Below are 18,405 nucleotides of genomic sequence, written 5' to 3'. Positions count from 1 at the left end.
CATCCGGCTTAAAAGTTTTTAAATTGTGTGTACATGTGTGACCTGTACGTACGTGTGAGTATGTGCACATGAATGCAAGAGCCCTTGGAGGACAGCTCTGGATCTCCTGGAGCTGGAGTTCCATGGGTGCCGGGACTTGAACTCCATCCAGTCCTCTGCAGGAGCAGCTCGCACTATTAACACTCTTAGCCCGTGCGCCATCTCTCCAGCCCCACTTTTATTTTATACGTGCCGTTTGTATTATGTCTACTTATTTGTATATAAAATAATGCTTTCCTTGAGTGTTTGAAGGAGACACCACATTTAGAAAGCCTTAGGTCTTCGATGAGGAGCACTCCAGGGTGTAAGTAGCCTATCCTCTGAGCTGCTTGGATTTGCTGGGAGCAAATGGTTTTAAAGTAGGTCTACCCTTAGTGTGGGATAGAGGTAGGAAGACAGGAAGGTAAGAAATCTGAGGCTAGCTACATTGCACGTTCCACTTTATGTAGATGAGCCCATTCATGCCAAAGTGGACAGTATGATGCCCATGTGTGCATGCGCGCACACGTGCACACACACACACACTCACTCTACAACTTCCTTGTGATGCCTGTTGATATTTCTGTGTGGTTAATTTATGATACCAACTGAGAAGAATATGAAGTAAAGGCTGTTTCCTTTTGAAGAGTATGACGAGGGTCCTCCCCAGCTCTTCTGTTTTTATTTCTGCTGTCACTGAGCCCTGTGGCTGCCACAGTCAGGCCTCGCACTGGGGAAAGGCCACTTGCCAGGTTACTACGCGGGTGTGGAGCAGAGCTGCGCGCTTGTAGGCGAAGCATGGTCACCGGGTACTGGTTTATGGGAGCAGCTTGTCGAGCGTCCTTGTTTCATAAACAGAATAAGATCATATATGTTTTCACAAATAAAATTCATGAGCAGAAAGCAGTGTGCTTGATTTATCCGGATCCATTTTTAATGCTGTTTTTTTTTTTTAAGTAAGCAGACAGATTTTTGTCTATCTTTAGAGATTCTCAATACATTAAATTGTAGAGAAGCTTTCGGTATATAGAACATGTTAGGGTGGCAGCTAACTGCTGCCGCATGCAGGAGTGTGTGAACCTGGCCCCCAGCCAGAGTAGCTTGAAGAATGTGACTCACGGGAGGACTCCCGGCACGTTGCATAACACTCAGCCGAGAGGAAAGTACGAGCCCTGTCCCTGTGGCTTCGCTCGTTTTCCATTTTGATTCAGTCGCTTGGCACAGTCTTGGCACACCGTTGCTGGAGAATGAAGGGCTGGGCCTCCAAGGGCATTGCCCAGGGCTGCGACGGGGCCAGGCGGGGTTAGGATTCGCATTGTGGGGCAGGGGGGTTAGACGTGCCAGAGGGACTCAGAAAACCCCAGAATCGAAGAACAATACCGTATGACGTTTGGGGTGTGTTTGTTTTTGTTTTGTTGTTTTTTTTCTGAAAGGGGATTCTTTCTTCCCCATACCGTATGTGCTGCTTTTAGTCGATGCACCCCACCCCCCCTTAAAGTGTCCTGCTTTGAGAAAGTCCCGTCCATGTTTTGGGATAGCCTGTTCAGCCCTGATGTTTGTACAAGGCTTGAAATTAAAAAAAAAAACAAAACATTAGTTCTTTCGGGAAAAAATAATCACACCCAACCAAAATAAAGACAGATGACAGCTGGTTTTTGTTGTTGTTGTTGCTGGTTTTGTTTTGTTTTTTTCCTGTAAGGGCCTTGCCCATTTGAAGGATGTGGGCAATTCTGATAGGAATTGCTACTTGAAACATCTCATTTTAAAACAGACTTCAAAGTGAGAATAAGAGCACATTTGTATTTCTCCATCCTTCAGTCCTCTTGGCCTCAGCAGGCAGGCTGGGCTCTCCTCGAACGCCAGCTCCTCGTTGCAGTGTCCATCTCTGTCCTTGCTTTATATTGTCGTTAGTGCTGACTTACAAGAGATTTTAAACATTACAGTTTGGGGCTAACTATGTGTTAGCAGAGTATCCACGTGTTAAATAAAAGTTAAGTAAACACTATTCGGGAAGTTTACCAAAACAAACAAAAAACCCAACCCAATGAAAAGCAAAGCATTTTCCGTCAAGTCTTCAATTCCATCGGTTTTATAATGTGGCGCGTAGGACCACAGCCTTTATAAAACCTAGTTCTTCTGAGAGACTTTGAAAAGCATTATTATATATATTTGGTTTTCCTCGGTGAGTGTGAGTTTTCACATTAAACCAGTCCTCCTGTGTCTCCTGTGGCCCACGATATGGCAACCCTTGACAGGAGGGTTCTGAGCCACCACCAGTCACATGGGAATAGAGGCAGGAAAGACCAGATGGCATCAAAAGATAGGCTTGTCTGGGTCATTGGCGGCTAAGCTTACAGCCTGGTCACCAGAAGACTCGGGATAAAGGCGACAGAGAGGCAGCGTGCCGAGGAGGCGGACTGGCCCTGAGGTGGTGGCAGCTCTCGGAATTTGCTGTACGGAGTAAATGTAGACAGCAAGGCAGAGGCGACTCACCTTGCGTTTCTAACCGGGGCGCCCACCGCCCTTAGATGGGGGAGGCGTGTAAGCCTGTGGGATTCCGAAAGGCGCGGCTCCCTTTGCTTGGTCAGCTGCTGGCCCTCAGCTGCCACCGAGCCTTCGCTGCTTACTTTCCAAATGCCTGCTTCACTTTTGAGCACAGAAACCGGAGGAGGTGATACTTAGCTCCCACAGATCCGCCTCTTCCCTCGGGAATGAGCATGACTCACTGACCCGCCTTTGGAGAACCGCCTTCACCAGGTGTGGAGAACGGCGTCCCTGGCCCGCGGACGTGGCATCCGTGGGTAGGCTGGGAACACATCTGCTGATCTTGGAGTGCATGTATAATGACTTGGCTGAAGAAATGATGGCTACGAGAAACCTTTTTCAGAATGGAATTTTGCCTTCCCTGTTCATTTTGGGCATCAAGCTTTGACTTTTTTTTAACTTGATAAATTTAAGGAATTTATTAAAATTGAGATTATGAACATAGTTGGTACTCCCTTTAGAATGACACCTCAGCTGTTTTCTCTTGTATGAAAGGAACGAAGGCATTACAGGGTTTGTTTTGTGCAGGTTTTTTGTCGTTTAGCTGCTTTCTGCTCTGGAAGTTGGACTAGGGGCTGGAGCATAGCTGGGGGTCATCTTATCAGACGCTCGTCTCCAGTCTGTAATCTCAGCCTACATATGCTTAGGTCCTTTTTTCCACTTTAAGTTACCTGGGAAAGCCTTGATTCTTCAATAACCCTTAGATTGCCAAAGCCAAGTGTCGGCTTCTTTTATGGCCAACCACGTCCTCCAGTGAATTCCGATTGTTTGCTTGGTATTTGTGTAACTCCTTCAGTGTGAGCTAAGTGGAACACTCTGGAGTCGGACTAAAAGCCCTCCAGTGTTTTCATTTCACTGTAAATTATCATTTGTGAATCTGATTTGTTTTCCTCTACTAAAGAAAGGTCTGAAGTGGTGCCGCGTAATCAGAGTAACACTGTAAATAACAACTGAATAATTCTGAAAAGAGGCAAGATGGGGTGCCTTTAAACTCTTCATTGACATATTAATGTTAGCCCGGTTCCTACCCCTTTAAATCGTGATGTTCTGGGACGGACACAGGCCTTGCCCGTCAAGCACTCCACCACTGAGTTAGACCCGCAGTTTTGTTGTTTTCATTGTAGGCCTTAGCACGACAACACAGGAATGTGACTTGCTCTTTTTTATTCAGTATAAAACTAGCTTTAAAAGCTAAAATGTTAAGAGATAATTGGCTGCATGCACAGATTTCTGGAGTTGAGTACTGTGAACAAAACCAGCAGACCTGTCCCTCTCAACATGCTCCCTTAATTTCACCAGTTGCTTCGTTTACTTTTGTGAAAGGCTGGATTTAGAGCAAGCCTCTAACTAAGACAGCCGCCAGCCTCCCTGGCACCTTGAGCCAGGCCAGGAGAAGATGCTGCTAGGGCCCCACAGCCGCCCTAATGGAGTGTTTAAAGGCACTTTCACCTCGTGTGGATTTTTGATCTAGATTTTAGTCTGCTTAGCAAGACCAGTCTGATCATGAGCAGCTAACTCCTCACCTGAGAGACTTAGGTAGTTAGTGTAGTGGAGCTGTTAAGAGAAGCTTTATCTTTGCTAGCCGCTTTGGTTTATCCCCCGCCAGTCGCCTGGGCTCTACCGCGCCAGCCTGGTTCTAGATCCGAATGAGTCCCAAATAAACACACAGGAGGCTATATTAATTATGAAGCTGTTGGCCTTGCTTGTTTCTAACTGGCTAGCTCTGACTTAAGTAATTACCCCATAATTGTTAATCTAAGTATGTCTCTTACCGGAGAATAGTTCCAGGCTTCCTACCCCAATGGCGGTTACATCTCGAACCCCTCGTGTTACTCCTACCCAGAGTCCTCCTGGACTCCTAGCCCCACCTATCTAGATTCCTATTGGCCAGACAGTGCTTTATTAGCATAAGACTTCCCCAACATCTCCTCTTTTCTGTTTAAACAAAAAGAAAGGTTTTAACTTTAACACAGTCAAATTGTATATAACAGAACAGTTATCAAATAAGAACATAGTTAAATATTTTAGCAAGATTTAAAGAAAATATCATCCATCCCATCCTTGTGAGTCCAAAGTCCTATATGTAGCTTATCTTTTATCATAACTAAGGAAAACTATAATTATAACTATCTGTCTTCAACTCCATCAAAGACCACAGAAGGATAATATATAAACACTAGGATTGACAGAGACATCTTACTGCCTGGACAGTCACCCGAAGTTCCTCTGTAACATTGGGGCATCCATCTTCAGCCCATAGGCCACAATGTGTCTGGAACACTTCTCAGCAAAGCAGGAAATTTCAAACTGTCCATCTGCGTTGGCAGTCTGTCAGTCATTTTTCTTTGTCCTGCAGCAAGTCTCGTAGACTCTTCATCAAGCAGGAACCCTGTAAGACTGAGTTCAGTAGTCACTTTCCTGTGGGACCTGCATGTCCAGATGATACAACAACAGTCAAACAATCTAGGCAAGAGCAGTTTCTTGCCCAAATGGCTAATCTTGCCATGTTGAAAGCAAACTTTATAACGAGTTTCTTCGATGCCCATCTTCCTCTCAGATGTAATTGGTGCTGCCAGGAGCAGACATTTCTCATTGTCAAGACAAACCCTAAACCATTTTAAATGCCATGTTCTGAAGGTCTTTGAGAGGTTTGAAGACTGTCCATCTCAAATATATTTCTGTATATCTAGAAAACCTAACTAACCTAACTATAAATTCTGACTATTGTAAGTAACTATCTATAATCTGCATTTAATTACGCATTACATTTTAAAAGATCAGTATAAGCACAATACTTAATCAGGAGGAGAAATATACATATCACAAAATTGACCTTGAATTTGTATCAATAAATGAAAAACAATACCCATACCATAATTCCCCTTTTTACCATTAAAAGAAGATTGGCTGTGATCACTAGCCAATTATAAACAATCCCATTTAAATGAAAACAAAGATTTATAAACAAGATGGGAATTGGGACGTCGCTCATTCCAAACTGCTTCCTGCTGGAAGGGGGCGCTGTTTATACCATGGGGATCATGACAAAACTCAGAAACCTGTATAAGTCCATATTTTCGGGGTCTGTAAGACTGCATCATCTTCGCTGTTTCGATTGTTGGAACACCTGGTCCACTGCTTCCGGGGGTCTTGGTTCGTCAAACCACAAAAGCCTGGAAGGAATCCTTAGCTTTTCATTTTCTGTAGAAACATAAATAAAAACTCCTTTTCCAAGTAACATATCCTTACACTTAAATTTTGAAGTCAAGGCATTTTTAAAAGATAGAAGTTGGATTAATTCAGCAGCATTTATAATCAAGTGTACTTTAGCATCAGTTCCTTCCTGAGCAAGCAAAAAACTGAAAAACATAATAGCGTACAGTATCCAGACTCTCTGTGTATTTTCCATCTTTACGTGGCTTTTTTATTTATCTATTATTACTTTATTTTACTTTTATTTATTTTTCTTTGAGACAGGATTTCTCTTTGGAAATCTGCCTGCCTCTGCCTCTGGAGTAAATCCTACCGGCGTGCGCCACCACAACGCCGGCTTTTGTATTTATATACCACTTTGTTGTTTCATTTTCTCTCTCAATCTCATGTATATTTTTAAACACACTGTAAACCTTTAGAGATTTTCTTCATCCAAGTCTGACTTTACTGTAAAGCTTTACGTTTTTCTGGCCACGTGTCTTATCTGTAAAACCGCGGCTGTTTTAAACTGCCGTTTTTTTTTTTTTCAAGATGGCGGGCGTAAGCGTGACTCCAGCTTACCTAAAAAGGTTAACTACGGAGAAACACGGATGCTGCTGTATCTGCATGAAGCATGTCTAGTTGCAGCCTAGAGTCAGGTAGCTGACTTAGCATGAGCAGCACAGGAAAAGGATTTGGAACTCTGTTCCGGTTGTTCCGTAATTGCGGCTGGGTCTGTGGGCGCCAAGACCATCCTGGCAGCTCATCAGCCCGGCCTCCGGCCTCACCACCCTCAGTCACCCTTGCCCTCGGGGGCATCACGGCCGCCCATTGCTTTTTCCTCTCTCTCTCTCTTTCGGATTGCTAATTTGAGATTTTCACTTGACATTATTTCTTGTATATTGAGGCCCAGTGAGCTAACGGAAACTATTGTAGTTCCCTTTGAGAGGGAAATAGTGGGCTCATCTCATTCCCGAGACTGAGACAGTTGCAGAGGGTTCAATTCCAGCCCCAGAGGAGTTCACACCCTGCACACTGCTCACTGCTGCGAGGCTTGCAGGAGCACAGACTCAGACATGGAGAGCGGTGGTGTGTTTTGTTTAATATAATTTTTTAAAATTTAAATTAGAAACATGAATGCTTCACATGTCAGTCCGAGCTCCCTCTCCCTCCACTCCTCCCTTGTCCCTCCACCAGCCCCCGAGCCCCCACCCGGTCCCCACATCATTCCTCAGGGAGGGTGAGGCTCTCCTTGGGAGGGATCTCCAAAGTCTGTCATTTCATCCAGGGCAGGGCCTAGGCCCTTCCCCATGTGTCCAGACTGAGAGAGCATCCCTCCATGTGGAATGGGCTTCCAAAGATCATTCGTTCGACAGGGTAAATACTGATCTACTACCCAAATTGCTGAGGCCCTCTCACTGACACCTATATTTAGGGGTCTGGATCAGTCCCCTGCTGGCCTCCCAGCCATCAGTCTGGGGTCCAAGAGCTCCCCCTTGTCAGGTCAGCTGTCTCGAGTAGTGGTGTTTTAACATCTCCGTTATGTACATGCTCATAGTTCAAGAAGGTAAATCCATGAGGCTCCCTGGTAGCATTTCTAGGAAAAATTGCCTCGTGCTTTTCCCAGAGAATGGTTTGTCTGAAAATTTAGGACTTTATTTTTTTTATTTTTATTTTTTTTTTTTGGTTTTTATGAGACTGAGTTTCTCTGTATTGTTTTGGAGACTGTTGGTCCAGCCTGGCCTCGAACTCCCAGAGATCCGCCTGCCTCTGCCTCCCGAGTGCTGGGATTAAAGGCGTGCGCCACCACCGCCCGGCTAAATTTAGGACTTTATAAACAATTCTGCTGCCTCTTTTCCTTGTGTGGAGAACTCAGGGTGAGTCATGAGAATGGAAGAGAAAGACGGTTAAACTATTGAGTAGTCGTCCACTTGGAAGACAGGAGGTGGAGGGCTTCAGTGCTGGCGCGCGAAACCCGCTCACCCTGCCCTTCTCGTTCATACGCTTCTGTTGTTTCTGCTGTGCCGGGTCACGTGAAACTGCCGTCTATAGAAGTATTGAAATGTTTGGTGATCAGGAAGTGTTCCTGTGACACTGCCTACCACATACACTTCAGCCCCGTAGGATGGCTGCAATTACTGAGCTGTGTGTGTGTGTGTGTATGTGTGTGTGTGTGTGTGTGTGTGTGTGTGTGTGTTGCAAGAGAGATAGAGAGAGAGAGAGAGAGAGGGAGAGGAGAGAGACTAAGAGGTGGAAGGACATGGAAATCTGGATATGTTTTATATCTCCTTGAGGTACCATAGCTGGAACCCCTGCTCCCGCCTGTGCCTTTGGGCATTCGGAAACCAAGTTCCATCGCTTCGCTGTCCTTTTTGATTTAACAGCACAGCGCAGGGCTGATGGAGCAGCCTAGAGAAGGGACTGTTCCATGAGGTGACACTGTAGAGGAGCTGTGTCTACAGAGGCCACAAGTGGCGGGGTGTGGGACTCGGGCTCCCCTGCCCGTGCAGGCACTTTGAATAATTGGGAGTGAAATGTGGTTGTGTGTCTGTTGCCCCCCCCTCCCCCATGCTGTGCTAATCTGATGATGTCTTTTTCTTAGACGAGCTCACCTGCGCCTGTGTTTAGAGCGCTTGAAAGTTCTGATCCCGCTGGGCCCAGACTGCACCAGGCATACGACGCTCGGTTTGCTCAACAAAGCCAAAGCACACATCAAGGTGAGGGTCCCCACCCCCAGTCCTGTGCCAGCCTCCGGCCGGGCTGGGTTAGTTATTAGCAGCGATTCCCACTCATGCTGTGCTCCGCTTCCTAGACCATCCTCTTTCCCAACGGACTTCCAGAGAACCGTCGTAAAAACCGTGCAGCTGATCCGGTGGAGCAGTGTGACAGGACTAAATGAAGTTGTTTTTTTTTTTTTTTTTTTTGACAGTGTGGCCATTTAGACCTGAGAACGCCAGGGCAATGATAATTACATTTCTGATGCCCAGAAGGAAGGCCATTGTGCCCTCTTGTGGAGATGATGTTATTTGGCTGTATGTCTCCGTATTTTTCCATCAAATACACTTTGGGAGACTTCCCTTTTGTGGAGGTCACCTCATAGACTTTTATAGTCCCATCTTATTTAAGAAGTGTATGCAGCATTCATACACAAAAAGACAGCATTTTGTGTTTAGAAAAACAAGTGCTTATCCATATTTATGTATACAAGGGCACACAAATACCCATATATATGTGCGTGTGTATGTCGTTCATATTTTCTCTGCCAAAGAAAACTGTTGAGCAGAAGTCATGTTTGGTTGCTTTACACTGCACTATGTGCAAATAAATGAAATGCTCTCTTTTCAGAAACTTGAAGAAGCCGAAAGGAAGAGCCAGCACCAGCTTGAGCACTTGGAGCGGGAGCAGAGGTTTTTAAAGCGGCGACTGGAGCAGCTGCAGGGTCCTCAGGAGACGGAGCGGATACGAATGGACAGCATTGGATCAACTGTCTCTTCAGATCGCTCCGACTCAGAGCGAGGTAGGTGGGGTCTCTTTCCCAAGAATGGGGAGGAGGACCAGCAGGCACTGGGCGTGCTATCCTGTTCGCCAGCACCATCCTCCTCTAAGTTTCGCTGTTGTGGTGCGACCATGTGGGTGTGTGAGGAGTGGACTTGACCATAGCAGCACTCCTGACACCGGGCTGCAGGGTTCTGCACGGACACCGTCTGCTGCAACACTCCTGACGCCAGGCTGCAGGGTTCTGCACGGACACCGTCTGCTGCAACACTCCTGACGCCAGGCTGCAGGGTTCTGCACGGATACCGTCTGCTGCAACACTCCTGACACCAGGCTGTAGGGTTCTGCACGGATACCGTCTGCTGCAACACTCCTGACACCAGGCTGTAGGGTTCTGCACGGACACCGTCTGTATGTCTATCTGCACTGTCTCCTTAAAGAGAAGTTTAGACTTAGAGAAAATGCAGAGTTCTTGTCGACCCTCTATTCCCCTATATCACAGTTACTGAAACCAAGATGCTAACGTTGATGAGACGCTGAGCTTTACCCATTAGTTGATCATAACAGATGTCAGCATTCTGCCATTCTTGTTTTATGACTGGATGTAAAATATCAGGTGTTGAGAAATAAGAATATTGAAAAGTCCTGAGGTTTTAGTTCCACTCTGTGTGAAAAGCAATATTTGATTTCCTTTGGTTTTTAAAATGTGGTATTGCTAGCCGGGCGTTGGTGGCGCACGCCTTTAATCCCAGCACTCAGGAGGTAGAGGCAGGCGGATCTCGGTGAGTTCGAGGCCAGGCTGGTCTACCAAGCGAGTTCCAGGACAGCCTCCAAAACAATACAGAGAAACCCTGTCTCGAAAAAAAAAAAAAACACAAAACAACAAAAAAAAGTGTATTGCTATATATTATCATGAATGTGGCCAGGGTTATGTATCATTTATTTCAGGTTGTATTTGAGGGCTGTGTGCTTGCCTGTCTTGAGATATTTGGTGCAGCTCCAAGCATCACACATAGACAGACAGACAGACAGACAGACACACACACACACACACACACACAGATACACATAAACACACCACACAAAGACACATACATACATACACACAGATACACATAAACACACCACACAAAGACACACACATACATACATACATAAACACACACACAGAGAAACATACATAAACACACACATACACAGACAGACACGCACACAAACATGCACACACAGACACATAGACAGACATACATATATACACCCACACACCACACACAGACAGACACACGCACGCACGCAAAATGCACCACACACACACAGAGGGAGATAGCTTGAAGCTATATTTGATGCATGAAAATCAAAAGCAAATCTCTCGGACTTAATGGTTGACTTATTTCAGTTATCAGATATATGGAATTCCTTATGATGGATCGTAGAAATCTATTGATCATCTGTAGATACCACCAAAGCGTCGGATGCATAAACATAAATTTTCTATCTTGAATTTTATTTCTTCTCTCCCCACCCCGCCCCCGTCTTTAAGGCAACCCTGATTAATAAACAACACTGTGAATTAGTTCTTGGTTTAATGCAAAACAGATGTTGTTAAACCACTTGGGTTGGGATCTTTTAATATTAAGTACTAATTCTCAAATAGGCCAAGTGCTTTCAGTGGGAGGTCCAGACGGGCTGGCGTCAAAGGGTTTTAGTAAACTTGCTGCCTAAGTTAAGACCACCTCTGTATGCTAAATTCCCCTTGCAGAAGAGCCCCGATTCTGAGATCTCTGATAACTTTATGGAATAACCCTTTAACTTTTGGAAGTGCACATAGATTATTTATGCGCGCGCTCTCTCTCTCTCTCCCCTCCCCCCCCTACAGAGGAGATTGAAGTAGATGTTGAAAGCACAGAGCTCTCCCATGGAGAAGTGGACAATATAAGCACCACCAGCATCAGTGACATTGATGACCACAGCAGCCTGCAGAGTATTGGGAGTGACGAAGGTTACTCCAGTGCCAGTGTCAAACTTTCCTTCACTTCCTAGAGCCCAGCATGACCACAGTGCAGGGCGAAGTAGCCACTGGGCCAACGCAATACCGTCTCTTCAATTGGGTTCATGATGCAGTCTCCTTCAAAACTAAACAAAGCTATACTTGAACAAAAGGGTCAGAAGACCTGTATTTAAGCAAATACTTAACAAAAAGTGGGGTAGAGCCTCCTGGATAGAACAAATACTCATACATTGGAAAGAGTACAGTTTCTCGCAGCAGCTGAAAACGTGTGGAGTTATCTTGAGTTGACTTAGTTGACTTAAAGAGGACAATGGAGACTCGTTCTCCTTTTCTAGTTTGCTCACGCTACGTTGAGTAGACATTTTAAGGGTGGGGTTATAAACCCTTCCTGAGCTTCTTGGCCCTAGAAACAAAATCAGACTTAGAGTAAGGAAAAGACAGGATAATCAGGCATTAATCTTGGATAGCTAAAGAGCTATTAAAACTCAGCCTCAGTTTATCATGAAGCCTGTGGATGATCAGTTCTTTTAAAAAATGAATTTTTAAAAAGCTCATTTCGTGCTCTACGGAAGGGGAGATTCCCATGAAGCCTTTCGAAAGAGGTCATCACGCAGCTCAGCTTTCTGTTGGATTCCATGCTAAGCCAGCTAACCTAACCTGCATCGTTAGCACTAGGGCACCCAACCGCCTGCTCCCTCGCAGCCCTCCGGCAACATGGGCAGCTCATGCATGACAGCCCGTGCAGCGGAAGGGGCAGCTCCATGTGCCTCTGTCTGCGCCCATCTGAAGAGCTGTGCACGCGGTGCAGCAGGCCTCGGTCTGAGCCACTGCGGCGTTTTCATTTGAGATTTTGATAACTGTTTATATGTGTTGAAAACCAAAATGACATCTTTTTAAAGCTTGTCCATAAGTAAACACAGATGTCTTTTATAGTGGAAAAAACCCGTGGGGAAAAATCATCTATTTTGATGCAGCGTTTGATAATGATAAAACACCTGACACCTCTCTCTTTATAGTGCACAGAATGAACGAGGAGGTCTGGGCTGGGGAGACAAAGGTCAATGCTGTTTTTGTTTTCTTTTAGGATCATTCCCTTTACCAGCTTTTAACCGTCTGATACCCATAGTGGGCGTATACCGTAGTTAACATAGTTAAGTTCAGCACTTGTCTCATTTAATGGAAAGGTTTGCATTTTCTGCAGGCAGTCCCCTTCCTCACGGACCCCGTGCAGGTGCTATTGTCGCTCTTACAAGGATTTTCAGAAATGCTATCTTCTAAGTGAAATCTCTAGCCTGCACTTTGATGTCATGTGTTCCCCCTTGTCTTTCAAACTCTGAGGTTTCCCTCTGGGCCTCTGCTTTGCCCTGGGGAAGCCTTTCTGGAGGACCCCTCCCCCAGCTGTTTGGACTTTGTATTCTTTAAATAATTTAACTACCCTTAATTACTTTTTAAAAAAAGCTTTATGATTTTCATAACTTATTGCTGATTTTAATGGGTTGTTAATTTCAGTCCTGTAGTTTTATTTTATGTTTAGATAGGGCTGGGCAAGGAAAAAGAAAATAAAAACAACCATATTTAGCAGTGCAGTGGAGTTGTGTGTTAATGTCAGGGCTGTCTTCTCATGAATAGCATGTTTCCATATATGAAGTGTACCACCTTGGTCTCTTAAGGCCTCAGCACCCACACTACTTGTGTTCATTCTGTGTCTCCAAAAGTACTTCTCCTTGGTAGTACTGTTGGGTGAGGTTCCGTGAGGTAGATGTGTGTGAATCCCGGCGTGCCCCTAGATACTCCGCATGAGACTCACTGCACTTCTGCTGGTCACTCCCAGCTGTGGTTTACCACCTCTGGATTTTCTCATAGTTGAAGTTTGTCCTTACCAAGGAAAGTAAGTGGAAACTATTGAGTGGCTTCATTTTTATTTGTTTATTTTTTATTTGTTTTTCAAGACAGGGTTTCTCTGTGTAGCCCTGGCTGTCCTGGAACTCGCTCTGTAGATTAGGCTGGCCTTGAACTGACAGAGATGCACCTGCCTCTGCCTCCCAAGTGCTGGGATTAAAGGTATGCACACTCACACCCAGCTATAGCTTCATCTTTCTGTTCCCATGGTGATGACTGACATCATCTTGGCCTGGGACTAGAATTTGGAACATCCCTCAGGCAAACTTTATTATATGCTGCCATTTTGTGTATACACAGGACAGTGGGCTGTGAAGCCTTTGTTACCAACCTGGTACACATACACCAACTGAGTGTTCCATACTACTCCTTCCTCAGGTTTGCTCTTCTTGGGAGGACGCAGCTAGATGGTGTGATTAAATACTAACTTTTTAAAAGGCAAATTAGCTTAAAGACAGAAGTTATGCAAGAAATGAACGCCAAGTTGTTTTTGTTAATACCCTTCTCTGTAAACACAAAATGACTTGAGTGCCCACATCTTTAGGTAACACATTTTGGTTTTATATCAGAAATTTAGAAGTAATAGCAGTATATATTACAGCTCCTGTTCCTGTTGTAGAGTTAAAGTGTACTTGTTAAAGTGTCTGTCCCGGCTCTACAGCCCAGCTAACTGTAGTTCCTTCCTGGTGTGATAATGGTTTCAAGCATCACAAAGATGCCCTCTTGGGAATCTCTTTGGCTACCATATTTAACCAAAGCCTACCAGATCTCACTGCATCAATAGCCTTACTTAGGGTATTCTAATGCCTGTAAGCTTTTATTTTTTGAGACTGACTGGCCTCAGAGAAATGTCTGCCTCTGCCTGTGTTCTTATATGATAATTTTGACTCATTTTCTGGTTAGCAGAGATAAAAGGACTCTGCGGGGGGGGGTGTCTTTTCTCAGGTCTTCATGACAATTGTACCATCGCCACCCAGCTAGAATTACAAATATTTTTTAAAAGCTAAGAATTCAGGCCCAGCCCTTAACTCAGGGCCATAAAGTTTCCTGGTTCAAATATCCTGAGGAAATTTAACCTAAAATACTCCAATAAAGTTTTATTTCTTTCACTTAAAGCCACAGTCTTCCCTTTACCATACCACTTAAAAATACCCCAGGACAAAACCAAAGTAATATTCCCAACATACCTACCAAAAGCCAGCCTAACACGAAAAGTGCTTTACATTTTACTTCAGTTCCAACATGCGATAGACTCTGGGACAGGTGACTTCTTTCTCCATGGAGCCCGTTTTCCTGCTACATAGTTATGTACTGTGTTGGTTTTGAAATGCCGGGGTTTAAAGCAATACATGTAAGTCACTTCCATCCCCTTAGGAAGCTGTGGTGCTGAAAGGGAGCCAAGAGACAGTCATGCACGTGTGTGGGTGTGTGCAGTTTGTGCATGAGCGGACCTGGGACAGCACTCTTGGCACCATATGCCCTTATTTGCTGAGACTCTGCTCCTCGCTGGCTCCTCACCAAACGCAAAAGGCTAGCTAGGTAGGGAGCCCCAGGCTCCGGTCCGACTCCTTGGTGCCTGGATTACTAACACTACCCCATGCATGTATGTTTCCTTGCATGTGTGTTTGTACATGTATACCTGGTATCCACAAAGGCCAGAAAAGGGCTTCAGATTCCGTAGAACCAGTTTCAGATGATTGTGAACCACTATGTGGATGATGAGAATTTAACTCCTGTTCTCTCAAAGAACATCCAAGTGTTATCAACAGCTCCAACCTTCTCCAGCCTACTGGCTTTGGTGGGGTGGGGCACGGGCAGATGTTGAGACAGGGTTTCTTTGTGTCATAGTTCTGGCTGTCCCAGAACTCACTTCATAGACCAGGCTGGCCTCGAACTCAGGGATCCACCTGTCTTTGCCTCCCAAGTGCTGGGATTAAAGGTGTATGTCACCACTGCCCAGCCCTACTGGCTTTAAAAATTTTTAATAAAATTGTTTTTGAGACCGGGTCTCATTATTGGCTGTCCAGGAACCTTGCTTTGTAGACCAGGCTGACCCAGAATGCAGAGATCTACCTGCCTCTGCCTCGGTATTTAAGATGTGTGCCACCATGTCTCCCTGGTTTTTTTGAAATACATGGCATTTAGGGCTTGAACTTAAGTCCCTGTGCTTGGCAGGAGAAATAAGTTGACCAACTGAGCTATTTTTCCAGACCTATCCACCTTTTTTTGATGAATGCAACCTCTATTTTCTCCATCCCTAATAGCATGTTAGTTATTTGCTTAGTTTTACAGAAAAATCCCATTTCTTGAGTTCACACACATAAAACTTGAACTTTTGTTTAGTTCAAATGACCCACCACAACCTCTCAAGTATATATGACTATAAACTGCACCCCACCTGGCTTCATTTTTTTTATCTTAAATACAAGAAAGACTATGTAAGATAACATTACCATATTTTAGTGATCTTTTTTAAAAAACCCAACCCAAGGTGAGTACTCTCTAGTGATAATGACCACTGCATAACTGAATGTGCCTACTTAGTATTTTAATGACACGCTTGGCTAGAAAAGAAAACTCTTCTTGGCCTGCATACTGGATCTAACAGTAAACCGCTTTTCTGTCTTGTGATGCTAGGAGTTGAACCTGGGACTTAAACCTACTCCATAAATACTCTTCCACTGACTACACTGACTGTAGTTACAGGGCTCCAAGGATATTTACTAACCATTTTTCCTGGTTGTTTTATCTCCCCCCCCCCATGACTTATCATAAACAACAGCACAAGTAAAACACTACTTTTAGAACACTGCCGGCTGGACTGGGTGAAGTGCTTACCTGGAGTGCATGATCTGCTGGGCTTCATCCCCAGCAGCCCACAAACTGGGTGGATGATGTTGACCTGTAATCCCAGCACCGGAGAGCACATGGCAGGATAACCAAGTTTAGTCCTTTTCTGTGACATAAAGTGTGTGCTGTTGAGACCAGCCTGGGCTACATAGTAGCATGTCAGCAAAGGAACCAGCAGGCAGATTTAACTTTGGAGTTTCTTTTTTTTTTTTAAAGATTTATTTAGTATGTATACAATGTTCTGTCTGCATGTATCCCTGCGGGCCAGAAGAGGGCACCAGATCTCATTACAGATGGTTGTGAGCCACCATGTGGTTGCTGGGAATTGAACTCAGGACCTCTGGAAGAGCAGCCAGTGTTCTTAACCTCTGAGCCATCTCTCTAGCCCCGAGTTTCTGTTTCTTTACCATGAAGAATGCTTAGAGACCCACTGCTAAGGCAGCAGTTGGGATACATGTGGTATTCACAAACGGCACACACACAAAAAAAGCATTGTTTTAAAAAACGTAGCATAAGCCATAAAGGGTCTCAAAGATACATTAAAAGATAACCAACAGGTGGTTGGTTTGTACAGACAAGTGTCTCACAATTGGATCAAACAAACCTAACTGCTTTTGGAGGAACAAATTAAAGGCAGAACCAAAGGGGACTCATTGCTCCTCTTGCTACTTGTGAATGATGAAACCCTGGACAGTTACCACCCATTAAAGACTAGCCTAGCTGCAGATCTTGGGGTTTAACTCCTGATTTCCAGGATACAGAAGTCATGTCTTTCCTCCAAGCCTGAATTTCTTTTTCTTGGGTCAGAAATTCACTGTGTCTTAGGCTGTGGATGATGATGCAGGCCTCTAATCCCAGCACTGGGGGGCAGAGGCAGGCAGATCCTGAGGCTAGCCCGGACCACATAGTGAGTTCCCAGAGCACCAGAGAACAGACTAGAGAAACCTTGACTCAAAACAAAACCTGCATAAAGTAAATACAGGGTTTGGAGAAGGTGGGGGCAACTAGCGCATGGGTTTCACCAAGAAGGGGAAGTTTGAACTAGCAAAATGGCATGATTTGGGGCCCCAAGCTGGAAAAACTAGCTCTTAAGACAAAAAGACAACCTTTCTAATGGGTTTAATCACAGTTCATTTAGTTATGTCCTTAAAAGACTTAATTTAATCACAATTCATTTAGTTATGTTCTTAAAAGACTAAGTAAGTATTCCAGTGACTTACAGTGTGTTCATAAAATAAACTTACCTCAAGAAGTTAGATTCCAGTGTTTACCATGGGAACTAAATGACTAAGGTTCAAGATTTGGTACTGTTAGCCATTGTAAACTGTCAGCTGTTCTCAACCACACAAGAACCACCTTCAGGTAAGCCCAGAAGGCAACTGAAAAACCTCACGGAAAAGAAAACCTTGTCTTTATTGAACACTTTGGCTAGACCAGACAAGTGTTTGAAATGTCCCATCTGTCGTTTGGGTTTCAGAACCACTTTCATCTATACCTATGCACATCTGTGTCCAGAATTGAACAAGACAGGGAACAAGGTTATTGGTGTGTGTGTTTGTTAAAACTACTGAACTGTCTGTCATGCTCTCCCCCTCTCCATCCAAGTAAAAACTGTCTAATTTGCAACTCAAAGATCCTAGATAAAAAGAATGTTTATATTTGCTGTTGGATTTATAAATTACTTACACTGACTGCTCCACAGTACAGATAATATAATTGGGCAGATACTTGCTGAACCTCTATAAGGATTTTAAATAAATACAAAACCTTGTTGGTTTAAACATCTTTTTACTATTTCCATTGTTATCCACGATAGGCAAAAAGCCAAATCAAACTCTGAATAAGTTTTTGGCTGATTTACAACATATTAACCTCTGAAAGGTCTGGCTATAAATTATAAAATCCTAATCCAAGCCATAATAAAGTCATCTGTTCTGTTACTTAGAGGTCCCTTGGTATTTTCAAGGGAAATAAACCCAGCACTTAACATTAAAACCACACTACACTAGGTGGACACACACCCTTCACTACAACAAAACAAGTACTTTAAGATTTGAGTTAGGATAATTTGGGGCTTTTCTGTTTGGTACCTAGTCTTCAAAATTAAGACTGATAAAGATGCCACAGTTATATATTTAATCTACAGCATAGCTCTCAGCTAAGGATGTACACCACAATCACCTACAGTGTTTGTAAAGTCTTGGGCATAGCTGGGTCTGGGATAGTACCCAGGCAAGAATTCTTCCGTTTTTATTATAAACGTCACCCCATTACCCTAAGTATGTTCTAGTGTGAAAATTAAGTCAGGATCTACTTGGTATTTCAGCAGCAGTATTATGCCCTGCCACTGTTTAAAGGAAATCAGACGCTGTCATTCCAAAGTAAATGGCAGACATCTT

At 44.2% G+C, this 18,405-nt stretch overlaps 1 protein-coding gene across 5 annotated transcripts in view; it reads left to right on the top strand.

Moving 5' to 3' along the window:
- Mxi1 (MAX interactor 1, dimerization protein) overlaps positions 1-12,843 on the top strand; it is a 65,394-nt gene extending 52,551 nt beyond the window's left edge. For all 5 annotated transcript variants that reach the window (XM_040742974.1, XM_005063464.4, XM_040742980.1 and 2 more), the window contains 3 exons: positions 8,357-8,471; positions 9,100-9,271; positions 11,126-12,843. In XM_040742974.1, the coding sequence (XP_040598908.1) occupies positions 8,357-8,471; positions 9,100-9,271; positions 11,126-11,289 (451 nt within the window). In that variant the 3' untranslated portion in view covers positions 11,290-12,843. The remainder of the gene's footprint in view (positions 1-8,356; positions 8,472-9,099; positions 9,272-11,125) is intronic.
- The last annotated feature ends 5,562 nt before the right edge of the window (positions 12,844-18,405 follow it).

This window comes from Mesocricetus auratus, unplaced genomic scaffold (assembly GCF_017639785.1).
Source record: "Mesocricetus auratus isolate SY011 unplaced genomic scaffold, BCM_Maur_2.0 Super-Scaffold_4256, whole genome shotgun sequence".
In the NCBI taxonomy this organism is placed as follows: Eukaryota; Metazoa; Chordata; class Mammalia; order Rodentia; family Cricetidae; genus Mesocricetus; species Mesocricetus auratus.
This window is presented reverse-complemented; position numbering and strand designations above follow the sequence as displayed.